This window comes from Monodelphis domestica, chromosome 8 (genome assembly GCF_027887165.1).
Source record: "Monodelphis domestica isolate mMonDom1 chromosome 8, mMonDom1.pri, whole genome shotgun sequence".
Lineage (NCBI taxonomy): Eukaryota > Metazoa > Chordata > Mammalia > Didelphimorphia > Didelphidae > Monodelphis > Monodelphis domestica.
Window position 1 is genome coordinate 167,086,540 of NC_077234.1, and position 25,942 is coordinate 167,112,481.

The following is a 25,942-nucleotide window of genomic DNA, read 5'->3' on the forward strand; positions in this document are numbered from 1 at the left end:
TTCTTCAATACATGAAAAGATTATATTTATGGGAATTCTCTTGAGATCAGAAAGTATACATATGTGTTGATAGTTTCTGTTAGTATTTGTTGAAGTCAACTTTCAGTGGATGCTTGTTTCAGTATTGGAGCGTTTGAACCCACTGAAGAAAAACCCAAGTGTTTTCTTCTAATCACATTAATTTTGATTTGAATTCTCTATTGAGCATTTTATGCTATCTTTCTAAGCTTAAGGATTATTCTATTTGAAAGAGACAATGGAAGCAGAGAAAATTTTTTGTAGTTCTGTAGTATCTGCATAATTTATTACCTACAAGGAAAGATGCTTATGGACTGACATTTATATGTCAATTCATTGAATAAGAGAAATATATATTCTACTGAAATAGAGGAATATGTTAATGGAAGGAGAGATGAATAAACAAAGTAAAATACACACTGAACTAATAAATAAAACTAGTGTTTGGCTTTATGAAAAAGCCAATAAAATAGATTAATCATTGATTGATTTGACTTAAAAATAAAGAGAAACACAAATTACAAATATTAAAAATTAGAAATGAACCACCAATGAGGTGAAACTAAAAAATATTAGGGGCTATTTTACCGAATTATATGCCAATGAATATGGGAAATTAAGTGAAAAGAATGGATATTTAAAAAATTTAAACTGCCCAGAGCAACAGAAGCAGAAATAGAATACTTAAATAACCCTCTCTTAGAAAAAGAAATTGAACAAGCCATCAATTAGCTATCTAAAAAATGATTCCTATTATGAGATGGCTTTACAAGTGAATTCTACCAAACATTTAAAAATATAGAATTTTCATATTATACAAACTAATTGGGAAAATAGGCAAATGAGTCCTACCAAATTCATTTTATGTTTGTGGTTCTGAAGAAAACTATAGACCAATTTCCTAATGAATACTGATGCAAAAACTCTAAATTATATATTAACAAGGAGACAATAGTTATATATCACAAAGATGATGCATTATGACCAGGTGAGATTTACACCAGGAATGCAGGGTTTGTTGAATATTAGGAAAACTATTAGCATAATTTACCATATCAATAACAAAAATAAAAAAGATCAAATGATTATTTCAATAGATGCAGAAAAATCTTTTGATGAAATATAACACTCATTCATATTAAAGACATTAAAAAGCATAGGAATAAATGGAGGTTTCTTTAAAAGGAGAAGTAGTATCTTATATAAAACCATTCCCATTTATAATCTATAACAGAGATAAGCTAGAAGCCTTCCTAAAAAGATGAGGTAGAAAGATATACATTATTACTATGTTTATTCAATATGATATAATAAACTAAGGAAATGAAATCGAAGGAATAAGAATAGGCAACGAGGGAAGAAAACTATTGCTCTTTTAAGATGATACGATAGAATGCATAGAGAACTAGGGAGAATGAATTAAAAACTAGTTGAAAGAATTAACTTTAGCATTGTTGTAGGATATAGTATAAAGTCACATAAATCATCATCTCAATATATTACCAACAAAGTCCAAAAGAAAGATATAGAAAGAGAAATCCCATTTAAACCACCTGCTAACAATATGAAAAACTTGAGTGTACTTACCACGAAAAAACAAGGAACATAAAACACTTTTCACACAAATAAAGGTAGATCTAAACAAGTGGAGAAATGTTAATTTCTCATGGATATGTTGATATAATCTAATACCAATGACAATTCAACCTAAATAAATTAACTTACTTGGTGCTATAACAATCAAAGCATCAAAGAATAATTTTATTCATTTAGAAGAACAAAAGGTGGAGAATATAAAGAAAATCAATGAAAAAGTGTTAAGGGAAGGTAGCCTTGCTGTAAATCAGGTTTCAAAGTATATTACAAAGTGGTAATTATGAAAACAATTTGTATTGGCTAAGAAATAAAGTAATGGATTAGTGGAAGAGATTGGGTACCCAATACATGGTAGGAAATGACCATAGTGATCTAGTGTTAGATAAAACAACAATTCAAGCTTTTGATTCAAGAACTAACTATTTAAAAAAAGTTGGGGAAATTGGAAAGTAGTTTGTCATAAACTATGTATAGATCACATCTCACATTATATACCAAGATAAGTTCAAAATAGTCAATGATTTTGACATTAAAGGTGATATCATAATCAAATCAGGGAAGCTTGGGTAATTTTGCTTGTCAGATCTATGGGAAGGGCAAGAATGTATAATCAAACAAAACAAGAAAGAGTGAAGATCAAGGAAGTAAAATGGGTAGTTTGGATTACATTAAATTAAAAAGTTTTGTGCAAATAAAACCCAATGCAGCTAAGATTAGAACAGCAAGTTTCTCTGATAAAGGCCTCATTTCTAAAATCTATAGGGAATTCAGTCAAATTTATAAAAATAAAAGCTGTTCCCCAATTAAATGGTCAAAGAAAATGAACAGGTACTTTTCAGAAGAAGACATTAATCTTTAGTCATATAAAAATACTCTAAATCACTATTTATTACAGAAATCCAAATTAAAAGAACTGTGAGGCACCATCTCACACCTAGCAGTTTGGCTAACATGATAGAAAAGAAATATTATGAATGCTAGAAGGGAAATGAAAGAATTGGTATAGTTATAAACTGGTGCAGTGATTTTGTAGAGTAATTTGGAAATATGCCCAAAGGGTTATAAAAATTGCATATCTTTTGATCTAGCAATCCTACTCTTAGATCTGTATCCCAAAGAGATCAAAGAAAAGAGAAAAGGATCTATTTGTACAAAAATATTTAGAGCAGTTCTTTTTGGTGGTGGCAAAGAATTGGAACCTGAAAGAATGCCCATAATTGGAAAATGGCTGAACAAGCTACACCATTTGGTTGTGATGGAATACTATTTTGCTGTAAAATTACTAATCAGGATGGATTCAGAAAAACCTGGGAAGACATATGAATTGATGTAGAATGAACTAAGCAGAACCAGGAAAACACTATCCATAGTGACTGTGATATTTTAACGATAACCAACTATGAATAATTTAGTTACAATGTTCCAAGACAATTTGAAAGGACTTATGATGAAATAGACTATCCATCTACACAGAGAGAACTGTTTAAGTCTAAGTATTGACTGAAGCATTATTTTTTTCACTTAATTTTTCCTTCTTTTTTCCCCCTTGCAACAAGGCTAATGTGGAAATATGCTCTGCATGATTTCACATGTATAATTGTTATCACATGGAGGAGTTGTTGGAGAGATGGAAGGAATTTGAAACTCAAGAAATTTTAAATGAATATAAAAAATAAATAATAAAGACAGCAGGGTTGTATAGTGGATAGTGCACCAGGTCTGGTTGGAGAAGGGAGGAACTATGTTCACATATGGCCTCAGACACTTCCTAGCTATATGATTCTGGGAAAGTCAACTAATCTTGCCTGACTTCCTAGCCCATGTAGCTCTTAGAACTATTATTAGAACTATTATAGAACTGATATTAAGATAGAAGGTAAGGGTTTTAAAAAACAATATATTTAAAAACTGGTCCTTTTTTCTTAATAGTCATTAAATTGGAAGCAAAGTGATGCTTTTTAGATTATCTCCTTTTTTAATAAAACATTTAATACAATCTTATACAATTCTTATAGAAAAGATGAAGAGAGATGGAACAGTTAATAACAATGTTAGATATATTCAAAATTGGTTGAAAGTTCAGATTTGGATTGGCCATTAATGGCTATTTAGCTCAGAAGAAATTCTGATGGGGTAACCCAGGGATCTACATTTTGTCTTTTGTTCTATTTATGAATTTTAAAATGACTCGGATAAAGATATTTATGGAATAGCTTATCAAAGCTGCAGATGAAATAAAGTTGGGGATGGAGAGATAGCTAAGACACATAATGACCAAGCCAGGATCTGAAAAGTTTTTGACAGACTAGAATGCTGGATCAAATGTAGTAAATTTAAAGGAGGTGTTTATGTATATTTATATCTCTCTATATGTGTGTATATCTATAATATAAAGTCCTATATGGGTTTAAAAATCCCATTTCACAAATATAAGAAGGGGGGAGCATTGTTAGAGAACAATCCATCTGAAGGAGATATGAAGTTGACTGCAAGCTCAATATTTTGGGTTAAAAGCATTATATGGCAAGTCCTCTAAAAAGCTAATGTGGTATTGGACTACATTAAGAGAAGGGGTCCTTTCAGGACTAAAGAGGCCATAGTATTGCTTTACTTTCTCCTGGTCACATAACTCTGGAGCATTATGTTTAGTTCCACTTATTGTTCCTAGTTTTTGCTTCAACGTCTTATCCTCTCCAGGATAAACATTCCCACTGGAAATTTAGCTAAGGGCTGTAGAAATGGTTAGCCCTGAGTGGATGAGAATCAGAGGAGCTTTGGAAGAAGTTGTTCAGTTTAGTTGTTTTTCAGTCATGTCCAAATCTTTGAGTTTTGTTGGCAAAGATACTGGAGTGGCTTGCCATTTCTTTTTCCACTTCATTTTACAAATGAGGAAACTGAGGCAAATAGGGGTAAGTTAAACAGCTAATAAGTACCCGAGGCCATCCTTGAATTTAGGAAGATGAGTTCCACCTATCTGTTGGAAAAATTTGCAGAATCAAATTGATTGAATGTCAAGAAATCCTTCTTAAAATTTAGCATTGTTATAAAGTTGAATGAATGAATTATTATACTAAATTATTATACTAAAATAATAGATTAGAAAATTATCTCACAATACCCTTGGAGTTAAAAGGTTTCTGTGACAGTACATTTCAGTGGATTTGGAGTGTGCTGACTGATCAAACACACACAAAATTGTTTAATACAATACTATTATTCTAGAGCTCCATCTTTAGTAGTGATTGTACCTGTTTAACAATTTATCAAAAACTTGGGAAAAGGGAGAATATTTATCCACTTTATAGATGACTTGTTTCTTAAAGAGGTGCCTTATATGTTGTATAGAAGAGTTGGAAGCACCAAGAAATCTCAACAGACTTAAATGGTGAGCTGAAGCTTAAAAAGTAGAAAAGCAAAGTTGATATTAGGGCATTCATTCCAAGGTTGGTGATACTCCTACTGCATCCTCTGGAGTCAGACATCTAGAATAATGTGTCTAGTTCAGGGTACCACATTTTAGGAGTCTCTGAGAACAGAGGCAACACAGTGAGGAAGACCAGTTTGCTGGTCCAAAACATGCTACTGAAGGATTGGTTGAGTGAATCAGTATTATTTAGCCTGTAGAAAAGATTTAGTGTCATCATTCTAGAGGTAAACTGCCTCTAGAGATCATTTGGTCTAATCCCTTTATTTTAAAATTAGAAAATTTAAATCCATAGAAGATGCCCATGGTCACATGGAATAAAAACTACTGGGATCCAAATTCAGGTTATCAGAATACAAGAGGAATCTTTTTTTTAATTACATGCTGTGGTTGAGAGATGACAGTAACTAGGACAGTGAAGAGTCTCATGAGACTGCTAAGAACTGGTAGAAGAAACTTTGGAGGTTTAGCCTGGAGAAGATAATACATAAGAAAAATAGAATAGCTTTCTTCAAGTACTTGAAGAGCTGCCATATGAAACAGAATTGACTTATTCTGCTTTTCAGAGTACAGAATTAGAAACAATAGATAGAAAAAGTACAGTAAGGCTGCTTTTGATTCAATGCAAAAGGGGGAATTTTTCAACCGAGTTGTATAAAAATATGATTGAATACCCCATGAAGTATTGGGTTCCTTCATCACTAAAAATCTTTAAGCAGTGCAGAACTGGTATAAAAGAGATTCTTGACAAGGCCAGACTTCAGAAGTTTCTTTCATTTTTGAGAATCTGTAATTCTACAATAATTGACTTTAAATGTCTGGTGGTTTTGAAGAGTTATGTGGAAGATGGAACCATGGAGAAGTCAATGAGTTGTACTGGACTGATTGGATTCAATATACATGTAAGCATGATTCAGTGAAACACAAGAGAAATCTCACTAAGAGAATTATTGTTGGCTCATGAGAGGAAGTAAGTTCACCATTATTGAAGATTTCCAAGGAATAATTGAATAATTAAGTATTCCTACTTTGAATCAAGAATGGGCAGATCTCTGGGCTCCCTTTTTACTCCCAGATTCCTAATGACTATTGCCTTAAAGCAAAGAGAATATTGAGCCTGTGAATAGATAGTCAAATTATCTAAGGGTGCTACCTAAGGACAATCCATAGCTTGGTATAAGTAAATATACGTAAGATTAAGAAGCTGTAGTTTATCAGCTTTAGTGGTTTTTAAATTACTGAATACATTAATATTTATTTTTAAAATGAAATTAATATTTTATACCTCCTTAAAAATCAAATAAAAGTCTTTATGTGTTACAATACATGTTGTTTGTCTACGTTTGGGAAATTGGGGGATTGGTTTAGTGTTATTTTCCTTACTTAAAAAAATCAAAAGCTTGATAAGTGGGGGAAAAGTTTAAAAATACATGACCACAAAGGACCAAAACAATGGCCACATGGATAGGGCTTAATAAGAGATATTTCTGTAAGGAACATATAGCATGATTATTATTACAAGTTATTTTATTGAATGAAATACCCACTTAAACTATAGGAATCAAGTATAAGTAATTACTCGAAATTTTACAGACTAAAGTGGCATTTTTCTTGAGTGTATTCAAATTTTTCATCCTACCAAGAATTGAAAATCAATCCCCAAATCCAGGTAACAGATCCTGAACTGGTGAAAAGGTAGGTATAAATTAATACTTATAGTAATATACACAGAACGAAACAGAAAGAACACCATCAAGGTAGAACGAATAAGACAGTCAGGTCAATATTGATAAGTGTACTATATTGTAATTTTACCAGAATCAAGGATTTTTGTTTCTAGTCAATGTAATCTGCTAAACCCTGACACTTAAGGAATCAGGTCATGTGCCAAAAAGGAAGAGCTCTCATTTCTGATAGCTGTTATCTGTGTAACTTGGGTGAATTACTTAGCTTCAGACAATATAACTCCCTATACGTCAAAGACGAGGGCAGCTAGGTGGTGCAGTGGATAGAATGTGGACCTGCTGTCAGGTCAGGGTTTATCTTTTTGAGTTTATTTCTGGCCCTGGACACTTACTAGTTGTGTGACTCTGGGTCAGACACTTAGCTATGTTGTGGGGGCAGTGAGGTGGCTCAGTGGATAGATTCTCTAGATACTTTTGAGTTGGGTCTTCAAAAAAGGCTCCATTATTTTCCAATTCAATTCACACAGACTCATGTAAATACAAAAACTCCATAAAAGTCAAATATGAATTCTCTTCTAATTTATGAATGTATCTTGTAGTCAGGAAGATAGCTTTAATTATTTTCTCTGTCACATACTGGTTGCATGACGGTGTTTGTATCATTTATCCCATGAAACTATTGTTGGTTGCTTGATCATATCAGTTGAGCCTGACTCTTCATGAATTCATTTGGGGTTTTCTTGGCAAAGATACTGGAGTGCTTTGCCATTTTCTCCTTTATCTCATTTTACAGAAGAACTGAGGCAAATGGGGTTAAGTGACTTGCCCAGGATCACACAGCTAATAAGGGTCTGAAGTCAAATTTGAACTTGGGACTTCCTGAATCCAATCCTAGTGCTCTATCCCCTTGAAGCATCTCCCTACCCACTGAAACTCTGCCACTATTATTTGCAAAACAGGGACTGAACTGAACTACTGTTGGGAGAGGAATTTTATTGTCAGGAGCTCCTTATATCAAGGAAATCAAAGGTTTAGTAAAACAAAACAAAAAATGTTCTCTTCCCCTTAAACATAATTAAACACAGGCACACAGTCATGTATTTTCAAGCTAAAGAGAAAAGACTGATAATCTACCATTTGATATTATCCATAATACTTGCCTGTCCCCTTGCCATTCTTGTCACTTTTTTGAGATATGTCACATAGTGGTGATATGTGATGTAATTTTCCACCTTTCCTCAAAGAGGTATCCATACACATTATTACAAAAGTCATAACTTGTCTTAGAAAGTTCTTAGAAGATACATAAATCCCAGAAGAAAAGTAACAGGTTAAATTTTAGAGTAAAAAAAGGCCAAATCTGAAAACTATAAAGCAGGTCACCAAATGATACCTAGGAAGTGACTAGAACAAATCAAACAAGATGCAATCACCTAGAAGAGTGCAGCGTACTGGACAGCAATCACTAGGGCTTTGTTGAGAGCAAATCGTTCCTGAACAACTTAATTTTCTTCTATGATAGACTGAGAAACTGCACAGACAAAGGGGGAAGCAATAGAAATGTCAAGGGGGGAAAATCCAATCCTTCTCTGCAATGAGGGGAAAAAAGAACAATTGGTAATTCATATTTTTTTAATTCTGTTTAGTTTCTAATCCCAAGGCTAATTTATCCAAGAAAAGGACCTTTACCTTAATTAGAACTCAAACTCCCTTAGTTTGGGGTCTGGGGTAATGGAATGCAACACTTAGAGAAATATGAATAACAAACAAAAACATGGTTATGAATCTGCTGTCTTCTTGCATCTTCACTTCAGTCCAGGGTCAGTCTTTAACTGTAACATCAATCATTTATATGAATTTCAGCAAACCTTGCAATTCCATCCATCCTGTCATTTTATTAATAAGGCAAAAATGCCTACATGGTCCACTACAACCAAGGTATAGTCTTTGGACAAAAGGGAAGAGTAGCACTCTTCTGACAAGGCGTGGTGACAGAAGTTGCTTTCAACCCCACCTTCCCTCTTCAGTTGAGGCTTTCCTTTGGAGAATCATTCACATTTCCCAGACATTCATTTGAGGATTTCCTTGTCTGGCTGCCCAGACCATCAGGACATCATCCCTCTCAGTAGCTCAGCTAAGGAAGTTGTTAGGGAGAAAAAGATAGACTAGGAATATGAGATGAAAACAACAATAGGGGAAGAGGTGAGTGGGGGAGGACATTTGATATAAGCTAATATGTGGTGAAGAGTGCTCCCTGAAAAGTGCATCTGGTGCAATTGGACATTCAATTTACTTGCAAAGGTCCTGGGAAAGCTCCATCTGCTTCCATATTTAAACCGATAAGGGCAGAAAAAGGCACCAGATTGCATCTGGTCCCAACATAAAAGAATCTAAGGTTAGTCTTAAAAACATAGGGAAGTGCTGGCAAAGGTCACTATCTTAGAAGAAACACAGTCTAACTTCCTTCCACTACATTAAAGGAAAATTCCTCCCAAGATGTACCTGCCTTCATGTCATTTAGAAGACAGAGAGAACGCCTGCTTTATCCACTCCTTTCTCTCCTGAGTTGGTGAGCTCTAATCACTGACTGTGGAAATTGCTATCTGAGAACATCACATGGCCAGAAGGTCAAGGCTTTATGACAAGTAAATAAAGCAAGGCAGGACCTTCTCCCTCTTTACCTTCCCTCCTCTCCCCACCCTAAGTCATAACCCCTAAGTTCTTATTCTTCTTGCCTTTTGATCCTGGAATGTAATAGAAACTGGTAAATCTTTTGTTTCCAGGGAGAGAGACAGGTGTTTAAAAAGTGGGATAAAGGTAATCAAAATAGGATTTAAAAAGAAAAAAATAAAAGCTTGGCCCTGGAGAGGATGTGGAGTTGCCATGGCAACCACTTGTTACTGCTAAAAGCCAGAGTAATTACTCTGACAAAATCTTCCCTAACATATGCTTCCTCCTTCCATTTTCCTGCCATTTTTGACCAGCATTATTCCCTTATTTTTTCACTGATTTCCTTCAGGTTTTTGAGATTTCTCCATCAAGGAAAAAAATGATTTGCTTCCATATAGAGATGAATAGGACTTCCTAACCCAAGGGTAATGATCAAGAGAAGAAATCTATTTTGTTGTTATAAGTGTCACGGATAAACTGGTCAAATAGTTATTTTTTCACTTCTCCCTGAGCATTAAAGAGAAAAGTGCTTATTTTGCCCTAAAAATGCTGCTGGGGGATTATAATAAAGTGAGGAATGCTTCACCTGAAATATACAGATTTGCACCTCCCCAGATCCCTGCAGTTTGCCATGCTAGTAGAAATGCCTGAGCCACTCACTGGTAAATTAATTTCATTCAGGGTACCCACAATAGTTGCTATGGAGTTCAATTTTTTTTAAAGGAGAAAATAATTTTAATTTTTTGTACCTTCAAATAATTCCCATATATATATGTGTGTGCAAGATATTAATTCTAGAAAGTTTACATCTGTATCCTACTTATTTCCAAGGTCCCTTATAGCTTAAAATCTATCATCTTATGAGTCTGCTTTTTTACCCAGCAGCAATGAATGCTATTTCACTGATAATATTTGTTTCTAGTCTTACTGGCTATATAGTAGGCTAAAGAAAAAGATTCAATTATATCCAAAGATTTGGAACATGAGAAAACTAGTGATAAAACAGGGAATAGGAGACTGTGAAAGGTAAATGAAGTTTTATTTTTGTCTTTTAAAAATGGATCTGTGATTTTACTAGTGTACAGAGCTTCCTCTACAAATGAGGAGGGAGAATTAAGACATTCAGTGCCTTGGCCATGATCATAAAACCAGTGCCAGAGGAGGGATTTGATCTGGTCTTCTTCATTATAGAATGAATTCTCTACCCATTATACTGTTTTGCCTCTCAGATCTATATTCTTCAGATTTATAATAAGATTTAAATGATGCAAGGAACATCCCTTATGTTCTACTTCAGGGATTCCCTTCTTGGAACCAACACATCTTAGGATTTCCATGATTACAGTTGCTCAGGCAGAAGTGACAGTCCTTTTCTCTTAAGGTAGGAGAAAGGAGCTGAGTTCCTGGTATCCTCCATTCATGTTATGACTTATATTTAGGGTGTATTAATTCTCTAGTTCATTTGTCATGGTTAGGTATTTGTAGACTCTCTTGAAAATTCTGATTACATTATTCTTTTAGGAGAATGCATTCCATATTCCACTTACATAACTTGAGAATAAATCTCTGAAACACATTAAGTAAATTGAGGAAACAATCCATGGTCTAAAAAAAAAGTTCTAGATCTTTAAGATACTTGGCTGACTAGGACATACAGATACTTTAGATAAGTAATGGGGAGCAACATTTCTGATGCATATATGGAACATATTTAGTTGATTTATCTTCTCCTATTTTAATAATAACAATTATTTTAGCTGATAATCTTTATTTCTAAAAAAAGATCAAATTGGAATTTAAATTCCATTTAGAGAATTCATTAAAATTAAGTTTTCATTGTTTCTGAAGAAAAATTTTTATTTTTATTTTTAAAAATAATATATTTATATCTATTTGATTTAATTAAATTTTATTTAGTATTAATTATTCATTATTAATTCATGTTAAATTAATTAATTAATAAAATTATATATAAAATAAAAATAATAAAAATACTTTTAAAAAAGTATATCTAAAGCAGTGTTTGGGAGCCTTTAGCATTCAGCAAAAAATCAGCCCTTATGTTTAAATTCATTCTGGGCCATAGGCCAAGTAACATGAGATGAAGAAAGGATTACACTGATATTTCTGTTGATCAAAACAAAGTAGATTTCAAAGGCTTTAGAACCGAAATCCTAAAAAGGAATACAATATCAATGCTATTCCCTGAAAGTATACACATTTTCTTTATGAAATTATACCTTTCTAACCCTCAAGAACAATAATAATAGTCAATGTAGAGTTTTACAAAGTTTTCACAATTATTCCTATATATTATTTCCTCTGGCCCTCCCTCATAACAAACCTTTAAGCTATCATTCTTATTTTACTGATGAGAAAACTGAGACTCGGAGATTTAGATATGGAGCTCATAAGTGTCAGAGAAATACCTGAACCCAGGTCTTATAATGTATAAATTCACCAGGTTACCCCCTATGTCACAATACCTAACAAGTGTTTGCTTCCCTTGAAAATGGAGGAAAGAAATTTTATCTCAGTTTGGCTCCATAAAGCTTACTTTAAAAATATTTCTATTAGTAAATACATAATAACTTGGTTTCTAAGGCTTTGATCAAATTACTTTTCTGTCTCTTCCCCCCCTAATTTTTAGCTCAATATACGCCAATTTAGGGCAATTAGGATAAATTGACCTATAGGACCACCTATAAAACATTCATAGAGTTGTCCTTCTTAGTTCTATTCAACAACATGGGAACTTTGGCTACTGGCCATGTGGTGGCTTGGAAAATAGTCTGAGTTTAGAAATTTGGAGCCACAGTAAAGCTAAAACTAAATGACTGTCAGTACTATGCCAGAGGCTGGCACATAAGAAAGGTGCCAGGCTAAAGAGTGTGTGAAACTGATCACCTCAGTGGGGGAGGGGCCCAGGAGTTTGGAATCTTGAGGAGCAGAAGATTCTGGCTGGGAGAGGAGTTGGTCTCTCAGTCCGGAGAAGCCAAAGAGAGAAGGTTGAAAAAGACTTTCTCCTGAGGGTTACTCACTTTTTCTTGTCTGTCATTGGAAATCTTTCCCCACAACATTTCCCAACTGAAAAACACTAATGAAGAAAAAACCTGAAAAAGACATTTTAAAATCTGTGTCCGACTTTACTTCAGCTCCTGTTGCCCTGAGTCTGAACTGTGGCTAAGGGGCCAAACCCAGGGTGAGTCAACCTGACTTTCTCTCAGGGGGCTCAGGCTGCCAAGGCCTGATTTCCCCCCAAACTCAAGGAGGGAGGGGAAAGGGTTTAGATAGAGACAGGGACTCCCTATTCCCCACTTTCCTCTCCCATTCTTACTCTGCTGGTTATTCCTTTGTATTACCCTGATTGAGTTGATATTAAAGTAGTTATATTTTCTCCAAGCTGTGAATTAAGTGAACAGATCAAGGGGAGACCTTGAGTATTGAAGGGGGGGACAAGAGGGACAAGAGTGAATCTGGGAGAGCAGTCTTAGCTAAGGAGGGAAGGCATAAGGGGGAAAATCTTCAAATCCCTTCTCCTCTCTCTGAGCCAACCCTAAACATCAGCTGTCTCCCCTGAACCCCACTTTGAGAAGGGAGGTCTCTCACTCTTTCCCCTCTCAATTATGAAAGACTGAACCCCTCAACTACAACTAAACCACCCCTCAAATACAGTACTAAGCCTGGCACCAATATGATAACCCCCTGGAAGAAGAGCATTACTAAGTTGCCTTTTCTACTTTGTGTTTTCTTTCCTGAGTACTTGAATTTATTTATTTATTAAAATTACATGCAATAATACATTTCCACATGTGTTCCCAAGTTTTATAATCCAAATAGTCTCCTTCCTTCCTCCCAGAGATGGCAAGCAATTTATTCTGGGTTATACATGTGTTGTCATGCAAAAAAGTATTTCCATATTATTAATTTTTGTAAGTTAATAATCTTATAAAAACAATACCCCCCCAAACATATGCCCAAATAAACAAGTGAAAAATCATTATGTTTTCATCTGCATCCCTACTGCAAAAGTTCTTCCTCTGGGAGGTGGATAGCATTCTTTGTTATCAGTTTCTCTGAATACTTGAGATTGAACATCAGCCTCCAGGTCCATGTGTCTAGGCATGGAGGTGCTTTTGAGCCCCCTGGATGACTTGGATGCAATGAGTGGAGCTAACTGGCAAGAGCAGAAGATTCTACATTGGAGAGGAAGTCCATCATTAAAAGAATTAATCCAAGCTTACTTGTTTTACCAGAAGACAATTTTGGGCACTGAAAAGCCAAAATAAAACATTATGTAAAATGGTTAACTGCCTTAGTGCTCTGATGAAGTTTAAATTATCAATCTCACAAAAGACTATGAGGATTTAATAAGTTAAACAGTACAAGGACAAGGATCCTAGCTCCTTTTTCATTAGATGAAAGATTGCTTGGGCTGAAACTTGTTCAATCCTCATGTCTATGGAGAGAACAGGGAGTGAGTATAGTGCCCTAGCCATTCCTTTGGGTCCAGAAGTAATGGCTCCTTCAATGTGAGAATAGAATTAAAGTATAATTCCATTATTAGATTTTTTGATGTATAGGTTTTATGATTATGTTTTTTTACATAAAAATTAGATAAGTTGAAACATAGAAAATAAGAAATTCACGTTTGTAAGGAATCCTGGGAGTCATCAGGTCCAACCCAAATCCAAAAAAGAACTTCTTGTACAACATTCTCGAATTATCATTCAACCTTTGTTTAAAGACCTCTAATGAAGGAGAATCCAATAATTACTGAAACAGCCCATTCCACTTTAAGTGAGTTTTAGTTGTTGGGAATTTTGTCTTTCCTTGCTTCATTTTAAGTTCTCCTTTTTATTCCCAGATCTCTTATCTGTGGTCAAACAGAACCAAATTTAATTTATCTTCCATGTGAGAGGCTTTCAAATATTTGAAGATAGCTTTTATGTCCTCACTGAGTCTTCTCCTTCCCAGACAAAACATCTCCAAATACCTTCAATTGACCTTTATATGATATGAACTTGAAAACTCTTTATTATTTCTGGTTGTTCTCCTTTGGATAATAATAAACGCTAACATTTATATAACACTTACTATGTGCTGGAAACTGTGTCAAGCACTTTCTAACTATTATGCCACTGAATTCTCATAACAATCCTTAGGAAGTAGGATCCTCATTTTACAGATGAGGAAACTGAGGCAAAAAGCCACACAGGATTAAGTGACCTGCCCGAGCTCACACAGCTTGAAGGGGTCTGAAGCTGGATTTGAACTTGCATCTTTCTGACTCTTTGCCAGGTACTATATCCACTGTTTCATTTACCTGCACATAATAATTAGTTTCTTTCCTGAAATGTCCAGTTTTAGTCTGACAGTGGTGGAGTACAGAGGAACTATCACTTCTGTATACTCTTTAAATTCAGCCCAAGACTACATTAATTTTCACAAATGCCATGTTTCTTATTTCTTACATGAAGACTCAAGTTCAAATTTATACTCAGACACTTGCTACCTGTTTGACCCTAAGCAAGTCACTTAACCAGGTTTGCCTCAGTTTCCTTAGCTGTAAAACAAACCAGAGAAGAAAATGAAATACCCCTCCAATATTTTTGCCAAGAAAACCCCAAATGGGGTCATGAAGTTGGACACAACTGAAATGACTGAACAATTTCTTAAATATTTCCCACTCATTCACCCAGCTAGTTGTAGCTTTCATATTCTTTCCCTTGGACTATGGCAAAATCCTTCTCAATGGCCTTTGTGTCTCAAGGCTTTCCCTCCTTTAATCATCTTCCACAAAGCTGCCAATAAGATTTTCCTGAATGTAGATTTAATCATTTCACTCTATTCAGTAAACTCCAGTGACACCTATTGCCTCCAGGATCAAAGCATCATCCAAAGGGATGGAGAGCCAAGCCTGGACACAGGAGGTCCTGGGTTCAAATCTGACCAGAGATACTTCCTAGTTGTGTGACCCTGGACAAGTCATTTAACTCCAATGACCTTCCTGCTCTTCTGCCTTGGAACTGATTCTTAGTATTGATTCTAAAACAGGAGTTAAGCGTTAAAACCAAAATGAAGCAGTATATTTGACATTTAGAGAGCCTCACAGTCGTGTTCTGTGAGTATTCAACTCCATCTTCCATTTCCTTAGCTTTGCCTTGGGATGCTCTCCCTCTTCACCTTTGTCTCTTGGAATCCTGGAATTCATTTAAAATTCAACTCAAATGCCAACTTCTTCAGAAGCTCCTTCCTGGTCCCCAAGGTTGCATTCCTCCTTAAGATAACGTTCCATCTATTCTGTACATATCTTTTGTACACTTAATCATATACCTGTTTTCTACCCCTGTTATGCAGACTTATTTTTGCTTTTTCTTCTTGGTATGTATGCCCAGTAGTTAGCATAGAGCCGAGAATATCATAAGTCCTTAATAGATGCTTATTGGATCGTTGAAAAAATTATTCTATGTTTATGCAGTCCTTGACTAATTTTCCTCTTTCTCTCCATTCCACCCCCACAAAGGAATAAACATTTCTCAATTCTCTTTTCAACTGTAAGGACATGAGCATAGCAAAGAAAATATTCTTCAAAGTTAAAAAGTAGTACTCTGGACCTAATATTCTTCTAATTTGCTCTCACGAGTCATAAACAAAAGCACAGAAAGGCACATTTGAATTCAACTAATGGTTTTTAAAATGATTTTTAAAGAATTTTAAAAAATGTTTTGTGATTTTTAAATGGTTTTTAAAATTTTTGATACTTCCTAATTAACCTGCTCTATCGTGCTATATCATATGGTACTTTATGAGTGTGAGCAATTAGAACCCAGGGCCAAATGGAATGAAATTTTCTTAAAGATCAAATAAATTTAAAAAAATTTGAAGGGGATTAGGTGACTCAATGGTCTGAGAGTCAGGCCTAGAGATGGGAGCTCCTGGGTTCAAATGTGACCTCAGATACTTCCTAACTGTATGACCCTAGACAAGTCACTTAATCCCCACTTGCCTAGCTCTTATTGATTCTAAGATAGAAAGTAAAGGTTAAAAAAAACAAATGTGCTTATTTGAGGGTAAGGTTACTTGCCTTTTGGTCGATATATTTGTTGTCTTCTATTGCTGATCTCTTGGAATGATCACAAGATGAAGAAGAAGCTGAAGGAAGTCTTCTTAAGAGGCAGCTTGTGTCTTGTTGTTGGCGGTCAATGAATTGTTTCATAAAGCTTTCCCTTTGTAAAGAAACCAAAGAGATGTAAAATGCTGTTCATGAAAAGAAGGAATTAATGTCCATTTTCTGGATTGCACACCTGCTTAAGATGCATTCAGAGAAAGCAGGGAGGAAAAAGAAGAGAACCACATAGATTGTTTAGAAACAAAAAGCTTAGATTATGAAAGATTTACTCTTCGGAGAGTGGTTGGTTGGTTTTTTTTTTTAATAACATCTCAGGCATCCTCTTTCTTTTTCAGAAATACTCTGCAGTGGATGGCATTTAAAAAAAATTCTCTTCTAGTAATTGTTACAGATTCATAGAATCTGAGAGTTTGGAGAAATCTTGAGGTCATCCATTCAAACCTCCCAGCTGATACAGAAATTCCTTTTGTAGATACTGCCGCATTAAAATAATGCAAAGATGCAATCCTTGTAGATTACATCAGATGTGAATTTATAGGGGTAAATTAGTAACTATGGGAGTTTCTATGATCTGTTTAAGACATTTTTACTCAGAAACATGAAAAAAAAAGCAGCCAACTTCAAATACCATTAAGTTTTTAGGCAAGGAGGATATGAGTATATATTATAGGTAAAAATATTTGTGAAAAATGAAAATTCTCCTTACCTATTAATTCCCACTTATAAAAATAGGGGTCAAACCCCATCTATAGAAATAGCCACTCAAGAAACCAATTTGTTTCCATCTTAATGATTTTATTCTTCACATTTTCATTTGGGTAGCATGTTTATCAGAAATATTAATAGACCCATTTGAATTTTAAATATCAAGGATGAATTTTAAATATCAAGGAACCAGAATTTGTCACATATAGTTAGGAATTAAAAAAATAACCCCCCTCTCCCATATCTTCTTTAACTCAGAGGATGAGAACAAGAAGGAATCGAGGAGCCTTTTAGTCCAATCCCATTATTTTTTGGGTAAGGAGACCAGGTTTTATGACTTGCCAAGGAAACTTAGGGAGTAAGTTCCAGAGGCAAGATATGAACCTAGGACCACCGACTGGAGTCTGCTCTCCACTCTATCTTATCCAATATCATTGCATTTTTGTTCTTTTTTTCCCTACCCCCTGGCCATAGATGTTAGGAAGGGTATGATTACACAATGAGTATGAGTGGATAGTGGTTGTGAATAGTTTGATGCTCTTTCCTTTGACATTAAAACTACTTTTTTTGCCTATTGGGTAGTCAAAAAACCAAGTGACTGTCTCAGCAGAAATGCCATTTATTGCCTGGTCTGTAATAAGTAGCCCCTTCATCTAAGGCAAAGGAATAGAAGTCTATTGTTTGTGGGAGGAGGGTCTTTCTTGATAAATAGCAAATTTTCATTTCAAAAGATGATAACAGCTGATTCTTTTGTTGACTTTTATGATTTATAAATAGATTTACATATATTATCTCAACTGATCTCATTTTATGGATGAGAAATGTGAGATGGAGAGATTACGTATTTTAGACTCACATAACTAGTAAGCCTTTAAATCTTATTCTTGACTTAAAATCAAACACTTTCCTCCCCTCTCTGAGTGGGAAAAACAAGTAATTTGAAGAAGCGTTGAACATAATTTGAAGATGCTTTTTTTCATTTAAATTGTGTATTTATACATTATATATATTTTCCATATATATTTAGGAATAGGTTTATGTATATATATATATATATATATATATATATACACAATTATGTACTCCACATAACATTCATACAATTATGGAATACGTTATGTATCACATAGTTGTATATATACATGTATATTTCTGAATTTGAGATAAAGCCCTTAAAAGCAGGTATGAAATGAACTCTGGGCTCTGAGTCTAAGAAATACAAATAAAGAAAACAAGTACCTGATTTTAGGAACTGTAAAATCTGAAGGAAGCTTTGAGATTTTCACCATTTGTGGTCGATTGGGAAATTTTTCAAAGATACGAAGGCGCAAAGGGAGCTTTTCTTTGGTGTCTGCATTGGCTTCGCTTTGCTTCAACTGAAAAAGGAGAGAAGGGCTATCAGAAATTGTAGGTTAGTGATTCATAATCGATGAAGCAATAGGAGTAATCATACAATGAAACAGAAGATGGCAGCAAAGACCGACAAAGCACTGCCAAACTGACTGCTGTGTACACTTAACACTGAAATTCTGTAAAGCACAAAACACAGTTTAAAAAGGCATTCAAAATTGTATAACAAGAGAAATTGCTTGTACTTTTATTTTCAGAGGTAAGCCTCATCAGGGCGCCTTTTATATAATTTTATTCATTTCATAGTTGATTCTTTTGTTTACTTAAACTTTAACAAAAAACAATGTCTTTTACTTTTGTGTCCAGTACATTTCCAAATGGATATCCCTCTCTACTTGCTTGTTATGGTTTAAACATTTGGGGGGGGCGGTGTTTAGAGCTTTGATTTCATTGCTATAAGGAGCTCCTGATGAGGAACTCATTTTACTATTGCAGATCAGTTGTAATAATAATAACAATAAAAATAATTAGCGTTTATAAACAGCTAAATAGGTTTTATGTCATTTTTATACTCATGACCACTCTGGGAGGTAGGTGTCATTTTTTTCTTCATTTTACAGATAAGGATTCTAAAGCTTTCCTGAAAACTTTGATTCTGTGTCTTTCCTCTGTTGATCATTTGCAGTTTATCTTGTGTGTGTATATATATATATATAAGTTTATCTTGTATATTGATGGGTTTTTTTACATCATTGTTATTGTTAGCATGACATCTTCCTCATTAAATTATGAGCTCCTTGAGAACAAGCCTGTCTTTATCTTGTTTTGTATCCACAGTATCTGGAATAATATAGGCATTTAGGAAATGTTTACTGACTGATTTAGTAACTTAGTAACAGGCTCATGAAGCTAAAAAGTATCTGAGATGATATTTGAACTCAGGTCTTTCCTTCTAGGTCCATTGTTCTGTCAGTTGTCACCTGTTTGTAGCCAACTCACTTCTTGCTGGTAATATTATTGGAGAACCGAGTAGAGGAAGGTATCTGAGAAGTGACTTGTCCCATGTCACATAGCTAGTTTGTTTGTGTCAGTGTCAGGACTTGATCCCAGAGCTACCCAAATTTAACTCCATATCCTTGTCCATTAAATCAGGATTCCTCTTATTTTTATTTGTTTTGTTTTAATTTTTAATTAAAAATTTTAAATTAAAAATTATATTAATCGATTTTAATAACAATTTTCTGACATTTTTTAATCCATGATGTCTCTCTGCCTCCTATACCTTCCCCATCTCCAAGAAGGCAGATAATATGATATAGGTTGTACATGTGTCATCATACAATACATACTGCCATGTTCATCAATGAAGAAATAAAGTGAAGAATGGCATGCCTCAATCTGCCTCTAGATTCTGTCTATTCCTTTTATAGTGATGGCTATTCTTTTTAGTCCTGAGTCCCTTGGAGTTGTCCTGGGTCCTTGCATTGTTGGTGATGGTTAATCATTCACAGTTGATCATCGTATATTATTGCTTTTACTATGTAAACTCTTTTACTTGCTGCTCATTTGCTTAGCTCTGATTTTTAACATTTCAACAAGTTGAAATATTTCTATTTTTTTTTTGGTTAAAATAGATAACAATTCCATAAAATTCACATCTTAAAGAAGTGGGCAGCAGGACCAGAAGAATGTTGTACACATTTGTACACAAAAAGTAGAAATGTTTCAAATTACTGATATGCTAAAAATAAGAGGAAAGTGAAGTAAGTGGTCAGGAGAACACTATAAAGGAAAAACAATAATGGAGAAAGATCATCTGGGAATGAATTAACTATTATCAACAATACAAGGATCTAGGACAACTCCAAGAGGCTCATGACAAAAAAGGTTATCCACTGCTATAGAAGGAACAGATTCTGATTGCAGATTGAAGTATATCATTTTTCACTTCTTGTTGTTGATGATTTTTTTCATGAACATGTGCATAGTAGAAGCATAGCAGGAAATGAGCAAAAATAAAAGTCTGTTTTTACAGAAAATATTTATAGTAGAACTTTTTGTAGCACCAAAGAACTGGAACCTAAGGCGGTACTCTTGAATTGAAATATAGCTGAAAAAATTATGGTATGTGAATGTATTAGAATAATATTGTGATGCAAGAAATTTAAAAAGAAAGTTGGCTTCAGAGAGACCTGGGAAGACTTGTATTAATTGATGCAGGCTGAAGTGAGAAGAATCTGAACAACTTATACTGTTACATCAATGTTGTAAAAACAAACAATTCTGATAGACTTAAGAACTCTGGTCAACATCTTGATCAACCGTGATTCTAGGATATTGATGATAAAAAGTGCTACCCATCTCAAGACTTGGCGATAGACTAAATATGCAAGGGGAGACACATTTTTGTGGGAATTGATTTTCCTTGATTTCACTTATACATCCTGAGGATTTTGTATTTCATTTTTTTTCTGTTTCATGTCGGGAGGTAGAATGGAAAAAAAATGTCCTTTATAACTGAAAAAAAAACCCCTAAAATATTAAAACTGTAACAATAAACTTTCTGCTAGTAGGCATACTTGAGGAATGATATGTTCTAGGTCCTAAAATATGCTGGTTATGGGTTATATTATAGATAGATTATTATTAAAGTTTAAAGAATTAGATTCTAGAAAATACACTGAAATTCAAAACATCAATGAACATAACTTTTTTCTGATGATTCAAAACATACTTTGGATGTATTTAAATGCTAGTTTATACAAATTTATAGTTCAGAGAAATCAGCTAAGGAAGCTTTTACTGATGAGGCACAAAATCACATCCATATTTTTAGATGGGAAGATTTCTTCTCCATGATTCTCAAAAGGATTCCCTCTGACCTTAAATGACTAGAAATAAATCCCAGGTGTGTAAGAGGATTTTTCTGTAGGTGGTTGATTTACTAGAAAAGAATACAGAATTGAGAGACTAGAAGAGATTTAGAACTGTATTAATCAAGAAAAAAGTTTCCTTGACAGAGATATAGCTCTTCCCTGGTATGAAAAATGAAAAACAAAACAACCCTCCAAAACAACACTACTGCAGTTATTTTCAGTTTTGTCCTGGGTTGATAGAAGATTCAATACAATTAGTGCTTAATGCATACTAGGGACTATGCTAAGCAATGGATTAATAATGACAAAATGAAAAATAGCTACAATTGATAAGATATTAATAATAAAAATGGAGGAAATGAATGGAGAAGACCTTGCTATGGTACAGATAATACCATCCAATTCAAGAAACACTTATTAAACATGAATTAAGGGTTGGGGAGTGGTAGATAGTTTGATTTGGGCCAAACATGAGGCATGAAGGAGATTTGTATGAAATCAAAACTGGAATGGTAAACTGGAGCCAGATTAGAGAGGACCTGGAATTCCAGATTCAAGAAGGGACACTACATTTGGGAGACAACAGAGATATACTGAAGGTCAGAGCAGTATTTAAAGAAAATTAATCTGGTAGAAGTGTGTAAAGATAGATAGAAGGGAAGATGGAGTGGGGGATTAATTAAGAGGCTATTTCAACAGTATGTGTGAGAAAGGTAACTGGGAAAGAGGCAATGGCAATGGAAATGAAGGGATGATAAGGGAAAACAGAATTGAAAAGGCTCTGTGACTATTTAGGTGCAGGGAGTGAGGTTGGAGAGTCAAGGTTTGTAGTTTATCTTGTTATTAGTAGAATATCAAAAGATGGGCCCTTTTGAGAAATAGATGAATTTTCCCATTTGAACAGGTCAGTTTTTAATTATTGGTAGAATACGCAGGTAGAGATCTCCAGAAGATGTCTGATGCTTTGGAAAGGACATGTCTGGGGATAATGACTTGGTAGATGCAAAGTTAGAAAAAAATCACTTTAATGCAACATATATTAAGTATATATTTTGTAGAAGGCAGCTTAAATGGAAAATGGCACCATGCTTAGGACATCCTATTGTTCACGATCCAGCAGCAGTAGGGGAAAGATAATTATGTTAAAGCTAGAATCAAATAGGAAGTGTCAAAGGGAAGGTATCAGAGATTTAAATGAGGGGAGATGACCCATCTCTGCATGAGGAGGGGATGATAATTCCAGAAAATACTCATAAAAGTTGGCACAAGGACTAGATCTTGAGGGCAAAGAAGGATTTTAACAAATGGGGTCCCAGGGAGGAAGCATGTTTGCTTCACACATATGTCATGGCAAATACAAATCGATAGAGGTAAGGGAGGGAAAAATGAGGACAAAGAACGAGAATAATCCAGTATAGCTGGAACACTGAATGTTAGGGGAAATAGTATCTGATAAGGTTGAAAATGTAGATTGAAGCCAGATAACAGAGAACCTTGAAGGACAGACTAAAGAGGTTGTATTTTAGGCTGTAGGTGATGGGCAGAAACTTAAAGTAACAAATGACACTTTAGAAGGAGATAAGATCACCAAAAGGGAGAAGAAATAGAGAAAAAGGAAGAAAATAGTACTTATGTTTAGGAATCAAAAGGAAGAGAGCTGCCATTTAAGCAGAAAAAGAAGAAAAGGTCAGGAATAAAAGAGATTTGGGAGAATGGGACATCAGAGAAGGCAAATGGAGAATAGACTGAAATTGGATGGAAGGACTGGTGGAGCCAGGTGCCAGAAGAGCCTGGAAGAAATGAAATAAGGCTCATGTGGAGATGCTAGTTTCCCTTGGATAGGAGGAAGGCTTAGTTCCTAAGAGAAGAGGGATTGAGAAAAGAATGGATACAAATAAATAGAGATTTCAAGTTGATGGGAAGTTGGAGGGGTTTAAGTAAGGTAGATTTAATATTATCAGTAAAATTAATTTAAAAATAAAGGCAAGTTCATCTTTTTGGAGTGAAGTGAGTTAGTTGGGAACTGATAAGAATATAAAAAGTTTAGAAATAGCTGCTTTGGGGATGGCAATAGAGGTGCTAAAAGTCTGCATAGCAGATTAATTTTAATGAATATCCTAAATTTAATAGGTGGGTGGTCCAAATGCTTATATACTAAGATATAATCAAAATTCTTAAAAGAAAAGAATGACTCCAGCACATGAGGTGGACCTCCTGTGGCAAAGCATGGAGTGCAGGGATTCTTAAGCTAGGGTCCACATACTTGTTTTAAAAATCGTTTGGTAAATATTTCAATGTAATTGTTTTTTTTTCTATTACTTTACTTCATACATTAAAACTATTTGGAGGTGTTTATGGGCTTCACCAGAACTGCCAAAGGGATGTATGATACAAAAAAAGTTTAAGACAGCCTGCTTTGGAATATGAGAGGGTATGTGGGGGTTATAGTCATCACTGGCAGAAGTTATGTCTTCCTCCATGAGATCACAGACCCACTGAGAGACTGAAGTATGTCCACATGTAAATATTTAACTATTCTCTGACATCATTTTGCCTAATAATGTTTTTCCTTTCTTTTTGTACATCCTGTAATATCAAAAATGTATCCTCTCAATGCTGTGTGCCCCATGAAGTAAAGAAACTTTTCCCCATGCTGACAGAACTAGTCAGTAATGTGTGTTATCTCTGTACCATTTGATGGAAAAATGAAGAATTAGCAAATTTGCCTCTAGTTTCTTCCTCACTGGTAGAACTACTCAATTTCAGATTATCATGAAGAAATACCAAGAGCAATAAATGAACGAATGTCTATTGCATAATGATGTTTGATGTGAATATTATTCCAGGATGCTCTTGGTTCCTTAAAAAGATATTTCACCAGATCTTGAACAACAAAAAAAAAGATGGTAGATAATATTACCCTTCTCCATTCTCCACCAACCCTTTCCATGACAAACGAGAAATAGTTAACATTTAACTTTAATCATTTGACATAAACACATAAATATGAAAATGGCATGAATTTGTTCTTTCCAATCTTTAATATAAATTAATATCACAGTCTCCTAGCTCTATAAAAGCATGCTGGGCAATGCCAATTATTACAAGAGATGGGGAAAACACATCATCCGCATTTGAAAGATAGGAGTCCTTGAGGGCTTGAAACACAATTTATGGAAACCAAGAATTTTATTTTTTATAATAAAAAAGTAAAGTGTAATGTAAGATGTGGCACAAAGAAAGGAGTTTATAATGGCTTCAGTTGAAGAAGAAACCTGAATACTGCAGACTTCTATCTGCAAAGAGATAGCTTTATAATAGACATATAGTAAAGAAGTCAAGTATAGATGTGCTCCCCCAGACCCCAGGTAAAAGAACTGAAAAAAAACTTTGTGGTTAAAAAAATATCAATCACCTAAGCTTAGTGGTATTCTACGGCTCAGCATCTGCCATACTGAGATATCATTACATATTGGGCAGCTGAAAGCATTCTGTCTGACTTCAGGCTCTTGAGAGATCTCAGTTGTAATTGCTCTGCATGACACATACCCTATGCTGCCTCATCACTTAATCTTCCACATTTCAGCCCATTTCCTTCTTTGGTTAAATATATATAAACATTATTCAGTTTTACTTCCCTTCTAAATACGGCACCTAACAATACTATCAAGAGAATTAGTTGAAAGAATTCTCTCTTAGAATTATCTGTGTATCCTTTTTTTTTAAAGAAAATGTTTTTTTTTAAATAGATGTTATAACATGTATTAAGTTTAGGGTTCCTGATTATGTTGACATCTATTAATATAATTGATAAGTACAGGAAAATCTTCAGACTCCTACTATTTTACTGATGGTTCGTTCATTATAAAAGGGATACCTTTTCTCTAAATCTTCATTGTGAATAAAACTAAAAAGTGGAATCCTCCTGACCCCATTAGTTTTGCTACTTTTCTAAGACCAAGTATGATATAACAGATCAGAAGTCTTTTTCAAAAACCAGAAAATTAATTATCCCAGATGAATCATTTTTGTAGCTATTTTGCATAAAGAATTTAACAACTCAAATCACATGGGTTATGGCTAAACAAAAGGATATACGGTGAAATCTAGAAGAACTATTAAATGAGGGCTTCAATTACGCTACGTGTATCTTTATAAAATCTTGCTACACAAATATGAAGACTTTTTTATATGACAAATATATGTGGAATTGAGAGGTGACTTTACATGAAAGAGGGAATTTGTCCCATTTCCTGCACTGGGCATGAAAGAATTAATCTTATAATACTATGTACAAGAGATTATAACATCATCTAGATTCAAAAGTTTATTTTTTAATTAGAAAAATTCTCAGTTGGCTTTCTTTTGTTCATTTACTCATTCATGATAAATTACATCATCATAATTTGTTGAAATAATAAATGTATTTCAAGCTCAAAGTAGGGCGAAATTGAATAAAATTTATTTCATCAAGAAGACAAGTCAA

At 34.4% G+C, this 25,942-nt stretch overlaps 1 protein-coding gene across 1 annotated transcript in view; it reads right to left on the reverse strand.

Moving 5' to 3' along the window:
• The window catches only part of NALCN (sodium leak channel, non-selective), a 514,200-nt gene that overhangs the window by 106,110 nt on the left and 382,148 nt on the right, over positions 1–25,942 (reverse strand). Inside the window, exons 16-17 of the mRNA XM_007501336.2 lie at positions 18,470–18,606; positions 16,481–16,622 (exon numbers count right to left, since the gene is read on the reverse strand). Coding sequence (XP_007501398.1) covers positions 16,481–16,622; positions 18,470–18,606 — 279 coding nt within the window. The remainder of the gene's footprint in view (positions 1–16,480; positions 16,623–18,469; positions 18,607–25,942) is intronic.